At 35.5% G+C, this 13792-nt stretch overlaps 1 protein-coding gene across 26 annotated transcripts; it reads left to right on the forward strand.

The window, feature by feature from the left end:
* Positions 1 to 905: 905 nt before the first annotated feature.
* Positions 906 to 13588, forward strand: LOC126874014 (ATP-dependent helicase brm-like). Of its 26 annotated transcripts, none has more exons than XR_007692615.1 (16): positions 906 to 1165; positions 1792 to 2107; positions 3253 to 5459; positions 5553 to 5626; positions 6693 to 6942; positions 7000 to 7083; positions 7170 to 7308; positions 7475 to 7636; positions 7716 to 8057; positions 8131 to 8559; positions 8632 to 8789; positions 8890 to 10864; positions 11389 to 11563; positions 11644 to 12079; positions 12139 to 12249; positions 12723 to 13588. XR_007692615.1 is itself a non-coding variant. In XM_050635533.1 (15 exons), the coding sequence occupies exons 3-15, from the start codon at positions 1832 to 1834 to the stop codon at positions 11790 to 11792; spliced, it is 6420 nt and encodes a 2139-aa protein (XP_050491490.1). In that variant the 5' UTR covers positions 906 to 1165; positions 1351 to 1561; positions 1792 to 1831; the 3' UTR covers positions 11793 to 13588. The 26 variants fall into 26 exon arrangements, 20 of the variants coding, with proteins under 20 accessions (XP_050491490.1, XP_050491494.1, XP_050491498.1 ...); XR_007692613.1 differs by having other exon boundaries at positions 11644 to 11844; positions 11998 to 12079; positions 12139 to 13588; XR_007692614.1 differs by having other exon boundaries at positions 11644 to 11832; positions 11998 to 12079; positions 12139 to 13588.
* Positions 13589 to 13792: the final 204 nt, after the last annotated feature.

Genomic DNA, 13792 nt, shown 5'->3' on the forward strand with positions numbered 1-13792 from the left:
TGTGAATGGCCTGCACAGGGATTTCGCAGGTTTTACTCAGCGATCATAATAAGCAATAAACCCTTATGAAACACTCTGACTCGACCAATACATACTGGAATAGAAAGCTAAAAAGGGAAAAAATCCTAAATCCATGATCATTACAAGCAACTGATAATTTCTTAAGCGATAGAATGAGTGTTCAATGGTTTCATACAGTTACCGTTGCTGGGAAAGACAGAATTTCTTGGGCTTATAAACATAAACATATAAAAGTATAAAAATATGAGTATATAAAAACATAAATATATAAAGACATAAGACGTAAAGATATAAACGGATAAAGAGATAAAAATATGAATCTAGAATGTAAGATGAACGTAAGAAAAAATTCAGAATCGGTGTATAAAATTTCGTACACAATAAGCCGCGAAGAATATTGGCGTAGGACATTAATAAAAATGTTCTCTTTTTCTTCAAAAAAAAGTATAGTAAACAATTAATTTCTCTTTGTTAGATAACTTACAATTAGTTTCATTATTGCACGATTTTGTCATTCTAATAATTGTTTATCTCAAATAGAAAAGTAGATATGAATTTTTTCGTAGAACTGTACAATTAAATAGGTCTTATAGCGTTGAACTCAATGGGTTCTTGTCTATGCTAGTGTACAATCAAACAGAGTTAATCTCTAACTTTAAGCTTAAATAAATAAGTTCTTGTATATGCTAAATTGCAAACTAACAAGGCAGATTCCTAATTTTATAGGTTCTTGTATATGCTAAATTGCAATCTAACAGGACAGATCCCTAATTTTATAGGTTCTTGTAAATGCTAAATTGTAATCTAACAGGGCAGATCCCTAATTTTATAGGTTCTTGTATATGCTAACTTTAGTTAACTTCAGCACTTGGCCGCATGGTGCAGCACCTGTACTGTGAAATAACTAGAATTACGGGCGTGAATGTTCCCATTTCCTCTTTGTTTATATGGCTGTGATCTCCAACCTGAAATAGTGAGATTTTAAAATTGAGAGCCTATATGCAAAACTAATACAAAAACAATTAAATGTTAGGACTCCAAATACGCTAAATGAAAAAATATATAGAGTACGTATAATGCAGAAGCTCTGCTCCATGGAGGCACTTCCAAGAAATAGTGGGGATAACCACGACCAGTTAGTAAGGTAGAATTCCAACCAGTTAGCAAGATAGTGTTGTAATTTTAATAAAAATTCTTAGGTTTCACAAGTTATATTAAATTTATTAAAAGAAGAGAAATGATTCAACTTTTATCAAATATACAAATATATTCAGTAATCATAACAAATATGAATTTATATTAGTTTTTAATTTAAAGAAACATACATAGGTGTAGGAAATAGCTTTGAACAGACAGCCATGATTTCTGACGTGCTTAATGTATTGCGAGTAGAAACACTAAGAAAATGGCCGGTAACGAATGTTGATGATCGTTTATACTGAAATCGATATAAAATTTGATCAACTTTTTCATTGTAATGATGTTAACTTCTGACTAAAATGAAAGTTGTTTCTATTATAGTAAAACGAATGTTATAATGGTATGTACTGATATGACTCTTTTTATATATAATAGTCAGTTTATAATAGCATAGAGTCTTTAAGCTTGATTACAGAAGGAAATGAATTACCAGATTTTTCTATAAAAAACAGTTTGAATATTTGTATTAATTATAGTATCAGTATGAGAATATACATATTATTAATGTTCTACAAAGCTAGTGTAAATATATATTATTAATAATATTGTGTATCTTTTCATATATTTTAGGTGGTGAACTTCACATATTTAAAAGTTTAAGGACATCAGTATGGCAAGTCCTTCACCACAATCGTCTCCTATGCCTCCACCGCAAACTCCAAGTCCTATGGGTCCTCCTCAGCAGGCACCATCACCTTCTAACCCACAAGGTAGTCCCATGGGACCACCACAGCATCATCCTCATAGTCCAACACAAGCATATCAAACTGGTCCGCCAATGCCACCTGGAGGTCCACCTATGTCTCAACCGAATCAACAACCTCCATCGCAACAGCAAAATTATCCATCACACCCACAACAAATGCAATCCGCTATGGGTTCACAGGTAAAAACAAAATTTAAGAAATATTATCTTTACTTTTTATAGATGATTACAACATGTTTTATTATTGCTAGACAAAATTATAAAGGATTCTTTTATACTAGAATAAGCAATAAAAGGACATATTTTTTCAAAACAATGGGGAAAAATTCATATATTTGTGAAACAAATTGTTTTTAAAATTTTACTAGAAATATTATAGATTAAGGATCAAATTTAAAGATTTCTGGCATTGCAAATATTCATAGGAAAATGAATGCATACTATCAACATTTAACAAAAAAATCATATGTACTATAAATATTTTCTCTCCCTTTCTTTTTTTTTAAGTAAAAGTATCATAGTACAAATTATATTACAAATCATGTCTAATTTATCATATGATCTGCTTAAAAAACACATCTCAGATTGCCTACTGCTAAAGTAATATTCACTACAAGAAATAGTGTCCTTTGCAACTCTATAAAATTTACTAGCTTACAATTATTAATTGCAATTAAATTTACTGTCTATTTAGACTTCTTATTTTTTTATTGATTTTATTTTTTTATTGATAGTTTATATTTACAAAGCTTTTTGTGAATATATATATATTATGTAAACTCATGAAAATTAGTCACACAAACAGCTTTTCATATTAAAAAAGACATTAATTTTACTCATCTAATCAAAATATATCTTTTTCCTGCTCTAAGTCTGTAGGTTTCATATTTAATTTATTTTCTTGTGGCTTAGAAAGGTTAATTTCAAATTTTTATCAACAGTTTATAAGCCAGCACTTTTAAAAAGATTAAATATTTGATCAGCAATTTTTAGAAAAAAATGGGAGAAATACTATATTCGCTAAAACAATTATGTATTACAAATTTACATACATTATTTATTTCACATATGGAAGTATTACTATAACAATGCTTGAAGCATCCCTTGTTAGAATTTATAATTATTTATTTCATCTCCGTGAGAATAAACTTACAGAAATAAGCTATTTATTCTTTGAGAAATTTATAAAAAGTGAAATTAATTAATTTGATTTCCCATATTTCATTATCATGTATCACATTTTTTCTGCATGAGAAATCATATTTTTTAACAATAATATTAATTGCATGATAAACGAAACAAGTGTACCACTTCTGATGTTACAGAATCAGAGTGGACCTGGCATGCCAGTTAGTCAAAATTCTAATTCTCAGCAGGCTCCCAGTGGACCTATGGTACCAGGCCAAATGGGACCAAGTGGATCTCAAGGAACATCTCACATTATGCAATCTGGTCCAAACCAAATGAATGCAAATGGACCAGGACAAATGAGTGCTGGTGGCCCTGGTCAGATGGGACCAGGAGGCCCTGGTCCAATGGGCCCAGGAGGCCCTGGTCAAATAGGCCCAGGAGGTCCTGGTCAAATGGGCCCAGGAGGTCCTGGTCAAATGGGACCAGGAGGCCCTGGTCAAATGGGCCCAGGAGGTCCTGGTCCAATGGGTCCAGGAGGCCCTGGTCAAATGGGCCCAGGAGGCCCTGGTCAAATGGGCCCAGGAGGCCCTGGTCAAATGGGCCCAGGAGGCCCTGGTCAAATGGGCCCAGGAGGTTCAGGACCGATTGGAGCAAGCCATTTGGGCCAAGCTGCTGGAGGGCCACCAGGAGGTCCACATATGAGTCAGGCTCCTCCTCAAATGGGTCCTGGAAATGGACCTGTGCCACAAATGGGTTCTGGAGGACCTTCAAATTCGCAAATGGTACCTGGAGGACCAGGACATATGAGTGGCCCACCAGGATCAAGCCACATGAATGCAGCTGGACCACCAGGACCAGGACATATCAACTCAAGTGGGCCACCAGGACCAGGCCATATGAATGCAACTGGACCCCCTGGAACAGGCCATATGAATGCGACTGGGCCACCAGGACCAGGTCATATGAGTTCAGGTGGTCCGCCTGGACCAGGACATATGAGTACTAATGGACCTCCTGGACCAGGACATATTAATACAAACGGTCCACCAGGTTCAACTCATATGAATGCTAGTGGTCCGCCTGGAAGTCATTTAAATAGCGGACCATCCATACCAAGTCATATAAATGCAAGTGGTCCACCAGGATCTGGACATATGAGTGCTAGCGGACCAGGAAATCATTTAGGCCCTGGAGGGCCAGGTCAAATGCCTCCAGGTGGTTCTACTACACATAACTTGGGGCCAGGAGGACCAAATCAAATGGGTCCTGGAGGTCCAAATCAAATGGTACCTAGTAGTCAAACCCCTATGGGACCTAGTCCCATGGGGCCTGTTGGACAAGGTGGACAAATTGGGCCAAATGCACCTGGCCAAATGGGACATAACGGACCCTCACCAATGGGTCCAAATGCTCCTGGACAGATGGGTATCGGATCTGCCTCATCACAACTGGGAATGGGAGGGCCTGGAAGTCAGTTGGGTCCAGGAGGGCCAGGTAATCAAATGGGTCCGGGTAGTGGACCTGGGGGACAATTAGGAAGTAGTCTTGGACAAATGGGGCCAGGAAGTGGACCTGGAGGACAGATGCCACCAAGCAATGGACCTGGAGGTTCTATGGGCCCTGGAAGTGGTCCTGGTGGACAAATGGTATCAAGTAGTGGACCTGGAGGTCAAATAGGGCCAGGAAGCAATCCTGGAGGGCAAATAGGGCCAGGAAGTGGTAGTGGAAATCAAATAGGACCTGGAAATGCTCCTGGAAACCCGATGACACCAGGAAGCGGACCTAGCGGACAAATGGGTCCAGGAAGTGGACCCAATAGTCAAATGGGACCAGGAAATTTGTCTGGAGGTCAAATGGGCCCAGGAAATAACTCAAATAGTCAAATGGGTCCTGGAAATGGTCCAAGTGGACAGATAGGCCCAGGTGGTCAAATGGGACCCAATGGTCCTGGAGGGCAAATGGTTCCAGGTGGTTCAGGAGTACAAATACCACCAGGTGGTCCTGCAAATCAAATGGGACCTGGTGGCCCTGGTAATCAAATAGGACCAAATGGACCAAACAATCAGCTAAGCCACAGTGGTGCTAGCAATCAAATGGGACCAAGTGGGCAGTCATCTTCTGGCCAAATTGGCCCTGGTTCACAGGGCCAACAAATTGTTCCTGGAGGTTCAGCGCCAATCGGGCCTGGTGCACCTGTGAATCAAATGAGTCAAACTGGACCTGGTGGTCCACCTGGTGCTGGACAAGAAAATTTGAATGCTTTACAGAAAGCTATTGATTCAATGGAAGAAAAGGGACTTCAAGAGGATCCACGTTATTCTCAGCTACTAGCTTTAAGGGCTCGTCAAGGCAACATTGGAGAGAAACAAGCTTTTAGTTCACAACAATTACAACAATTGCGGTATACTATATAGAATATATTTGTTAATTATATATGTAATTAAATGCATCAATTATCTGAAGATATTAATGTTTTATATATAATTGTTTGCAGTGTACAGATAATGGCATATCGATTATTAGCAAGAAATCAACCGTTATCGCAACAACTTGCACTTGCAGTTCAAGGTAAATTAAACATAGGTGCTATTAGTTTTGTGTTTTAGGTGACTACTCTATCTTTTGTATTGTTTTAAAAATATACACTGTGTTATATATAGAGAGTATACTAAGAAACAACCAATAAATTTTTACATGTATAGTATTTAGTAGACTATTTTTTGTCAGAAATGTCACATATTGAGTAGATACCAAGTACTATTCGTTTAGTAATTGCAAACAGAGAAAAATTATATTATTTTTACATGTAAGATTTTTTAAAATAAGCGCATAAGTAAAATACATGTCAGTATCACTTTTTGTAAATGAAACTAATTTTAATTAGTAGAATTTCATAGCATAGTTTTCCACAATTCCAAAACTGTTTATTTGCCCTTTAGGTAATTGCTTAGTGACATTGTTAAACTCAAATAATATGAGCTATTTGCTCAAATTCCTCAAGCAAAGTTGAAAGTCTCATAAATAGAGTTCCTCAAATAAATTATATTTGAGAGAATTTTCCTACAATCGGAAACCTACAACGGAATTTAAAATATTGTGTATCTTACTTTTGTTATATATTTTTTACAAATAGAAATAAATAAAGATAATACATGATATTTTAGTTTAGAATGATTTATCAAGATTCTACAAGAATTTGCAAGCTTATTTTCAGAATGTTCTGTATATGCGAATTTTTATTTGTTATAGCTTCCACCTTAATTAAATACGTATTACTTCTATTTAAATTATTATTTATAGAGAGAAAGAATGTATTTAACATTGTTCTTTCTACTCATTTAGTAAAACATTTAATCCTTTCTATTTTATGTATTAAAAATTATATCTAGCAATATATTGTTTTCATGAACTCAATAATAAATTTTTATTCATAGTTGAATAATAATCATTATTTAACAATTTCTATTTATAGTTGAATAATAATCATTATTTAACAATTTGATTTATTAATGACTGATATATATAATTTTCGCTTGTAATTAGATGTATTTCTAATTTTACTAATATTATAAAAATACAAAAGTAGAGTAGGATGATCCAAACTGGGGGTTTGATTTAAGATTGATGTAAATAGGTGGAGCACCTCCTCCTCCAGGTATGGGACAACGTACTCCTATAGATCCATCTCAAGGACCTCCTACTACTACAGGTCCACAAATCTCTGGACCAAATGTAATTGGTCCTGCGGTTCCTCCAAGACCAGGTTGCCAAACACCACAACAACAACAACCTCCTCAACCAGGTGCTAAAACTAACAGAGTGACAAGTGTGGCAAAACCAGCTGGTTTAGATCCGCTACTGATTTTGCAGGAACGTGAAAACAGGTAGTTATTGAATTAATTAAAATATTTATCTAAAATATACTAATACTGGCATGGTAGGGTCCAATGTGAAAACAAACTTCACTCTCATACATCGAGGAAAGCGACACATGCATTTCTTCAATTAAAACGTTTTATGGTTACGTATGTTAAATAATATTTAAAAAAGACATACTGTATGGATTTGCTGAAGCTTTAGTGACTTTAGTTCATGATTTCTTTAATAATAGAGTTGCAGCACGCATAGCATTACGAATGGAACAATTGAGCAATTTACCAACTAACATGCCAGAAGATCTCCGTATCCAGGCACAGATTGAGTTACGGATGCTTAGGGTACTGAATTTCCAAAGACAACTGCGATCAGAGGTAATCGTAACAAATATTAATAATATCACTCTGTTAAAGGAGTAATTAATAAATAAAATAATATAACAGAATAGAATATTAGAATGTAAAAAAAAGAAATAAATAAATAGATAGTATTATTCTGTTACTATAACTTCTTTTTAGTTATAGCTATTATCATTTACAGATTTTAGCATGTACTCGAAAAGATACTACCTTAGAAACTGCAGTAAATGTAAAAGCCTACAAGCGTACGAAAAGACAAGGACTTAGGGAAGCCAGAGCTACAGAGAAACTCGAAAAGCAACAAAAATTGGAAGCTGAACGTAAACGAAGGCAAAAACATCAAGTAATTAGATTTCTAACTTTTTGCTAAAATTATTATTAAATGGAGAAATAGTATGTAATTTTCATTTCTATTTTAAAAGGAGTTTCTTAGTTCTGTACTTCAACATGGTAAAGATTTCAAAGAATTTCATCGAAATAATGTGGCCAAATTGGCAAGACTCAACAAAGCTGTTTTAAATTATCATGCAAATGCTGAAAGAGAACAGAAGAAAGAACAGGAGCGTATTGAGAAAGAACGTATGAGACGTCTTATGGCGGAAGACGAAGAAGGTTACAGAAAACTGATTGACCAAAAGAAGGATAAACGGTTAGCGTTTCTGTTGTCACAGACAGATGAATATATCAGTAATCTTACTGAAATGGTAAAACAACACAAGATAGAACAAAAAAGGAAGCAAGTGGAAGAACAAAAGCGTAAAAAGGTATAAATATCTTTATCACTTTCTACACCCATGAGTACTTAATTCAATGTATTTTGTACTATCACTGAAATAGAAAAAGAAGAAGTTGCAAGATGGCGAAGGAGGCGAAGATGGAAATGCTAATGAAGATACTCGTGTTGGTGTGATTGAAACAGCTACTGGTCGCACATTAACTGGCGAAGAAGCACCGCTAATGAGTCAACTTTCACAATTCTTAGAATCTCATCCAGGATGGGAACCAATTGAATCCGAAAGTGAAGATGATGAAGATGAAGAGGAAGAAGAAAATGAAGGTGAAGAAAAAGGGGAAAATAAAGAAAAATCTACTGGCGATTCAGAAGAAGAGAAGGTTAAAAAGACTATACATAAAGCCAAAGTAGAGGATGACGAATACAAAACGGAAGAACAAACGTATTACAGTATTGCACACACTGTGCACGAGGTAGTAACAGAACAGGCATCTATCATGGTCAATGGAAAATTGAAAGAATATCAAATCAAGGTTTGACATTAACATGTCTTGCATTAAAAATTGTTCTTACAATATGCATTGTAAAACTTCTGTTAATTTTAGGGTTTGGAATGGCTGGTGTCATTATTTAACAATAACCTCAATGGTATACTTGCGGATGAAATGGGTCTTGGCAAAACTATTCAAACAATAGCTTTGGTGACTTATCTTATGGAGAAAAAAAAAGTAAACGGGCCATTTCTTATAATTGTCCCTTTATCGTAAGTATTACTTCTATGAAATTTTCTAAAATAATAAAAATGTAAAAAATTAAAATTACGTCTGCAATACTTAAATGTAACTTTTAACACTTCTTTTTAGAACTTTGTCGAATTGGGTATTGGAATTTGAGAAATGGGCTCCTAGTGTTGTAGTTGTGTCGTATAAAGGTTCACCAGCTGGCAGAAGAGCCATTCAATCTCAAATGAGAGCCACTAAATTTAATGTTTTGCTTACTACTTATGAATATGTTATTAAAGATAAGGGCGTTTTAGCAAAATTGCAGTGGAAATATATGATTATCGACGAAGGACATAGAATGAAAAATCATCACTGTAAACTAACTCAAGTATTAAATACACATTATCTGGCTCCTCATCGGCTTCTACTGACAGGAACACCATTGCAAAATAAATTGCCTGAATTGTGGGCGTTATTAAATTTTTTACTTCCTTCAATCTTTAAATCTTGTAGTACTTTCGAACAATGGTTCAATGCTCCATTCGCAACCACTGGTGAAAAGGTAGAATTAAATGAAGAAGAAACTATTCTTATTATTCGTCGATTACATAAAGTATTACGTCCTTTCTTACTGAGGCGTTTAAAGAAAGAAGTTGAATCACAGTTACCTGATAAAGTTGAATACATAATCAAATGCGATATGTCTGGACTGCAAAAGGTTCTTTATAAACACATGCAGAGTAAGGGTGTATTGCTAACTGATGGCTCGGAAAAGGGAAAACAGGGCAAAGGAGGCGCCAAAGCTCTAATGAACACCATTGTGCAATTGAGAAAATTATGCAATCATCCATTCATGTTCCAAGCTATTGAAGAAAAATACTGCGAACATGTAGGTACGCAAGGATCTGGTGTGATTACTGGTCCCGACCTGTACCGTGCCTCTGGAAAATTTGAATTGCTGGATCGTATTCTTCCGAAATTGAAAGCGACAAATCACAGAGTACTATTATTTTGTCAAATGACACAGTTAATGACAATTATGGAAGATTACTTAAGTTGGAGAGGATTTATGTATTTGCGATTAGATGGCACTACGAAAGCTGAAGATAGAGGAGACTTACTCAAGAAATTCAACGATCCTGGTTCCGAATATTTCTTATTTTTGCTATCGACACGTGCTGGTGGTCTTGGATTAAATTTGCAAGCTGCGGATACCGTTATTATTTTCGATTCTGATTGGAATCCGCATCAGGACTTGCAAGCACAAGATAGAGCACATAGAATTGGACAAAAGAATGAAGTACGCGTACTCAGATTAATGACGGTTAATTCGGTTGAAGAAAGAATATTGGCTGCAGCTAGATACAAATTGAACATGGATGAAAAGGTTATACAAGCAGGAATGTTCGATCAAAAGTCGACTGGTTCTGAACGGCAACAATTCTTACAAAGCATTTTGCATCAAGATGATGCTGAAGATGAAGAAGAAAATGAAGTACCGGACGATGAAACGGTTAATCAAATGATTGCACGAACGGAAGGTGAATTTGAAATATTTCAAAAGTTAGATTTAGAACGAAGAAGGGAAGAAGCGAAGCTGGGTCCAAACAGAAAGTCCCGACTATTGGAGGAAGCTGAGTTGCCCGATTGGTTAGTAAAAGATGATGATGAGGTTGAAAGGTGGACGTATGAAGAAGATGAGGATAGATTCCTTGGACGAGGTTCAAGGCAACGGAAGGAAGTCGATTATACTGACAGTTTGACTGAAAAAGAATGGCTGAAAGCAATCGATGACGATGGAGCTGAGTACGAAGAGGAAGAGGAAGACGATAAGAAGAAGAAGAAGACACGAAAACGGAAGAAGAAAGGCGAGGAGGACGACGAGCCTATGCCAAAGAAGCGAAGAGGAACAGGATCTTCAATTGACCCGAAAATGAAACGAGCTATGAAAAAGTTGCTTATGGTAGTTGTTAATTACACTGATAGTACAGATGGCAGGCTCCTTAGCGAACCATTTATGAAATTACCATCCAGAAGAGAATTGCCGGATTATTATGAAATTATTAAAAAACCATTAACTATCAATAAATTACTTCAAAAGATTGAAGAAGGAAAGGTAAATATAAAATATTTTTGTTGTATATAGTAAAGACTCTATAAGAGCTCGAGAGTGGGAACCGCTGGGGAGTAGTTAACGAAACGTGGACACAACTCTTCAAATTCTTTATACATATGTTGCCGACAATGATGCACGTAGAGAAGGACAGCAAAAGGAGAAGAAAGACCAGTAAGCCAAATTGTCATAACCAAATTTTATAGTAATATTATCGTGTTTTATCTCATTTAGTCAAAAAAATCTTTGTAACGCGTTAATGAAATGTGTACTAACAAAAAATTGAAAATAAAGAAATTTCGTCGTTGCATTAGTGTCGCTTCACCAATATGAAGACGATACGGATCTTGAAAGGAAAGCCGCTGGCATATTATATTACTGGTGGGGATAAAACATGAGCAGTTAAAATTAAAGTTACGATCTTTGCGAGCAATTATAGAGCTTTTACTTGTTCCTTTATTTTACGATCATTGCAGTTATTTATTTTTTAAATGGCGAATTAATTTTTTGTATACTTATTGTTACAGTATGCCGATTTTGACGATCTTGAGAAAGACTTTATGCAGCTGTGTAAAAATGCACAAATTTATAATGAAGAAGCTTCTCTCATACACGAAGATTCCATTGTTTTACAATCTGTATTTACGAATGCGCGTCAACGTATCGAAGAGGAAGGCAATAATTCCGACATGGATGACAAAGGTGCTTCCCTTATTATTGTGATTTAATAAAACATGTTAAAAATCATAGTAAAACGATTCTATATGCATGAAATTTTTAAGGTGAAGGCGAAGAAGGATCGGACGCAGATTCCACTGTTAGAATGAGAATCAAGTTGAAAGGAAGGAAGGGCGAAGGTAGAGGTGGCCGGAGGAAAAGGGTCACTAAAAAGTATATATCGGATGACGATGACGATGGTGATGATAACTGAAGATCATATGAAGACTGTATGAATTATTAGATTATCTTAGGTAATAAATAAGGTACAGTTTCATTTAATCATTTCAAATTACTATCCTATGGAACTGTTATTAGTAATTCAATAATATGACATTTCATACAAATGTAACCAAGTATTATAATTTGATTATGAGCTAAAAATACCATCATTATTAAATAAGTTATACATTTTTCAGAAATTCTCTATTGAAAATTGCATGTTGTCCGTATTAAACTAAACTCTGATACGAAGTGGATGAATTAGGATATATATAAAAGGTGCGAGCGATATAGCGAGATCGTAAAATCAGTCAGTGGTTAATGCTTACAACTTTCAGGAACTTGGTTCAGTGACACGTTCCCGCATTCCCGGACCATCTTTCTTGTTATTTCCGAATGGCATTCGCTTTACATCTTTTCTTGATTTTTGCCCCTCTCTTTGTGGGAAGGTGAGTGTTTGCTTGTAGTCCTTTGCTGCAACTCTCTCCTCTTGTCTCTGGGTAATTAGAAAGTCAAAGGGGAAAGCTCGGCTATCACACTTTATTCGGGACAATGATATATGCTCCGGAGATTCGGAACGCGTACAATGCGTGGACTTTGTACACGTGTGTCGCGTGTGTTTGCCTCTTGACCGTCCAGGCTTACACCGACACGCCATATGCGTAGGATGAATCGTACTACGGCGGCCAGGAATCGCCTGCACGGCTATCTTAGTCTCTCTATATTCGGTATGAGTCGGCTTAATTTGTTCATAAGCTCTATTGCTCTTATCAATTTGCGCGACGAAAGTGGGATTCTTGCTCATGATTGTACTCAAGTATTTCATATACCTTTTCTCCTGCACGAGGAAGGCTTTGACGGTGGCAAACGGGTCCGTAATCTTTCTTATTTTGTGGGAAAGACTGGTTTTGTTTTGCCTTAGGCGATGATAAGGCCCAGTGCTTTAGCTTTACGTACGACTCCTGCAATTGTATTGTTGGCGTTTTGGATTGTGGGACCGATGCTTCTATCCGAGCAGCGTGCCCTGCCATGGTCCATCCTATCCGGATCAGTTGACGACTACCTAACGCTTTTATCAAAAGCTGTCTACTCTAACCTTTGACTGATCGATTTTAAAATTTCACTATATCGTTTCCATTTACTCTAATTATTAAGTTATATTTTATTTGAAATAAATATGTAACCCTGTATAATGTACAGTAAGTAATTTAACGTTAAGTATTGATACATAATTTTATTTGATTTTTAAAACAAACTATATATTAGATTCGAACACATTGCCACCTTCGATAAATTTTATATTCATAGATAAACCAATGTAAATGTTATATAATATTTGGAAATACATCGAAAAACGATAATAATTAAAACACGATGTTGACCTAGGAAAGAATCATTTAGTATTATTTGGTACTCGTTGATCTTATTATTGACTAATATTTTGATTAATATATGTAGACACATAATAATTTGAAAAAATGTTGCCATTGAACATTAATCTTTCAATACACGTCGAAGTAGGGTAGGAACACTTGTTAATTATTTTATTTCTCCGTATTTAAACCACTGTAGATGGTATAAATTACTATCTTTAATATATACATATACAAAAATCAAGTTTGCTTATTAGACTGTAATATTTCGTTGGTAATTGTCCCATGAATAACCGAATGCTGTGGTATTACGTTTTATGATAAAGCAATTTATTTCATTTTTCATTATGCTACGACTTCATCTTATATCATATGTATGAATGTGACTAAATAAATATTGAAAAACTCAAAAAAATGGTTCATACTGATTCGCATGATCTAAAAATCTAGCTTTTAGTTAAAATCTTAATTCAGGTAATCTATATAGCTACAACACGAAAGTCCATACTGTGCCGTATCGAAAGCGTGTCATATGACAGTAAATTATTGTCTGTGATGAATACCAAAAAGTAACACATACGTATGTACTTCAGTTAGATTTTACGGTTCAATATATTCT

The sequence above is a fragment of the Bombus huntii genome, chromosome 15 (genome assembly GCF_024542735.1).
Source record: "Bombus huntii isolate Logan2020A chromosome 15, iyBomHunt1.1, whole genome shotgun sequence".
Taxonomy (NCBI): Eukaryota; Metazoa; Arthropoda; class Insecta; order Hymenoptera; family Apidae; genus Bombus; species Bombus huntii.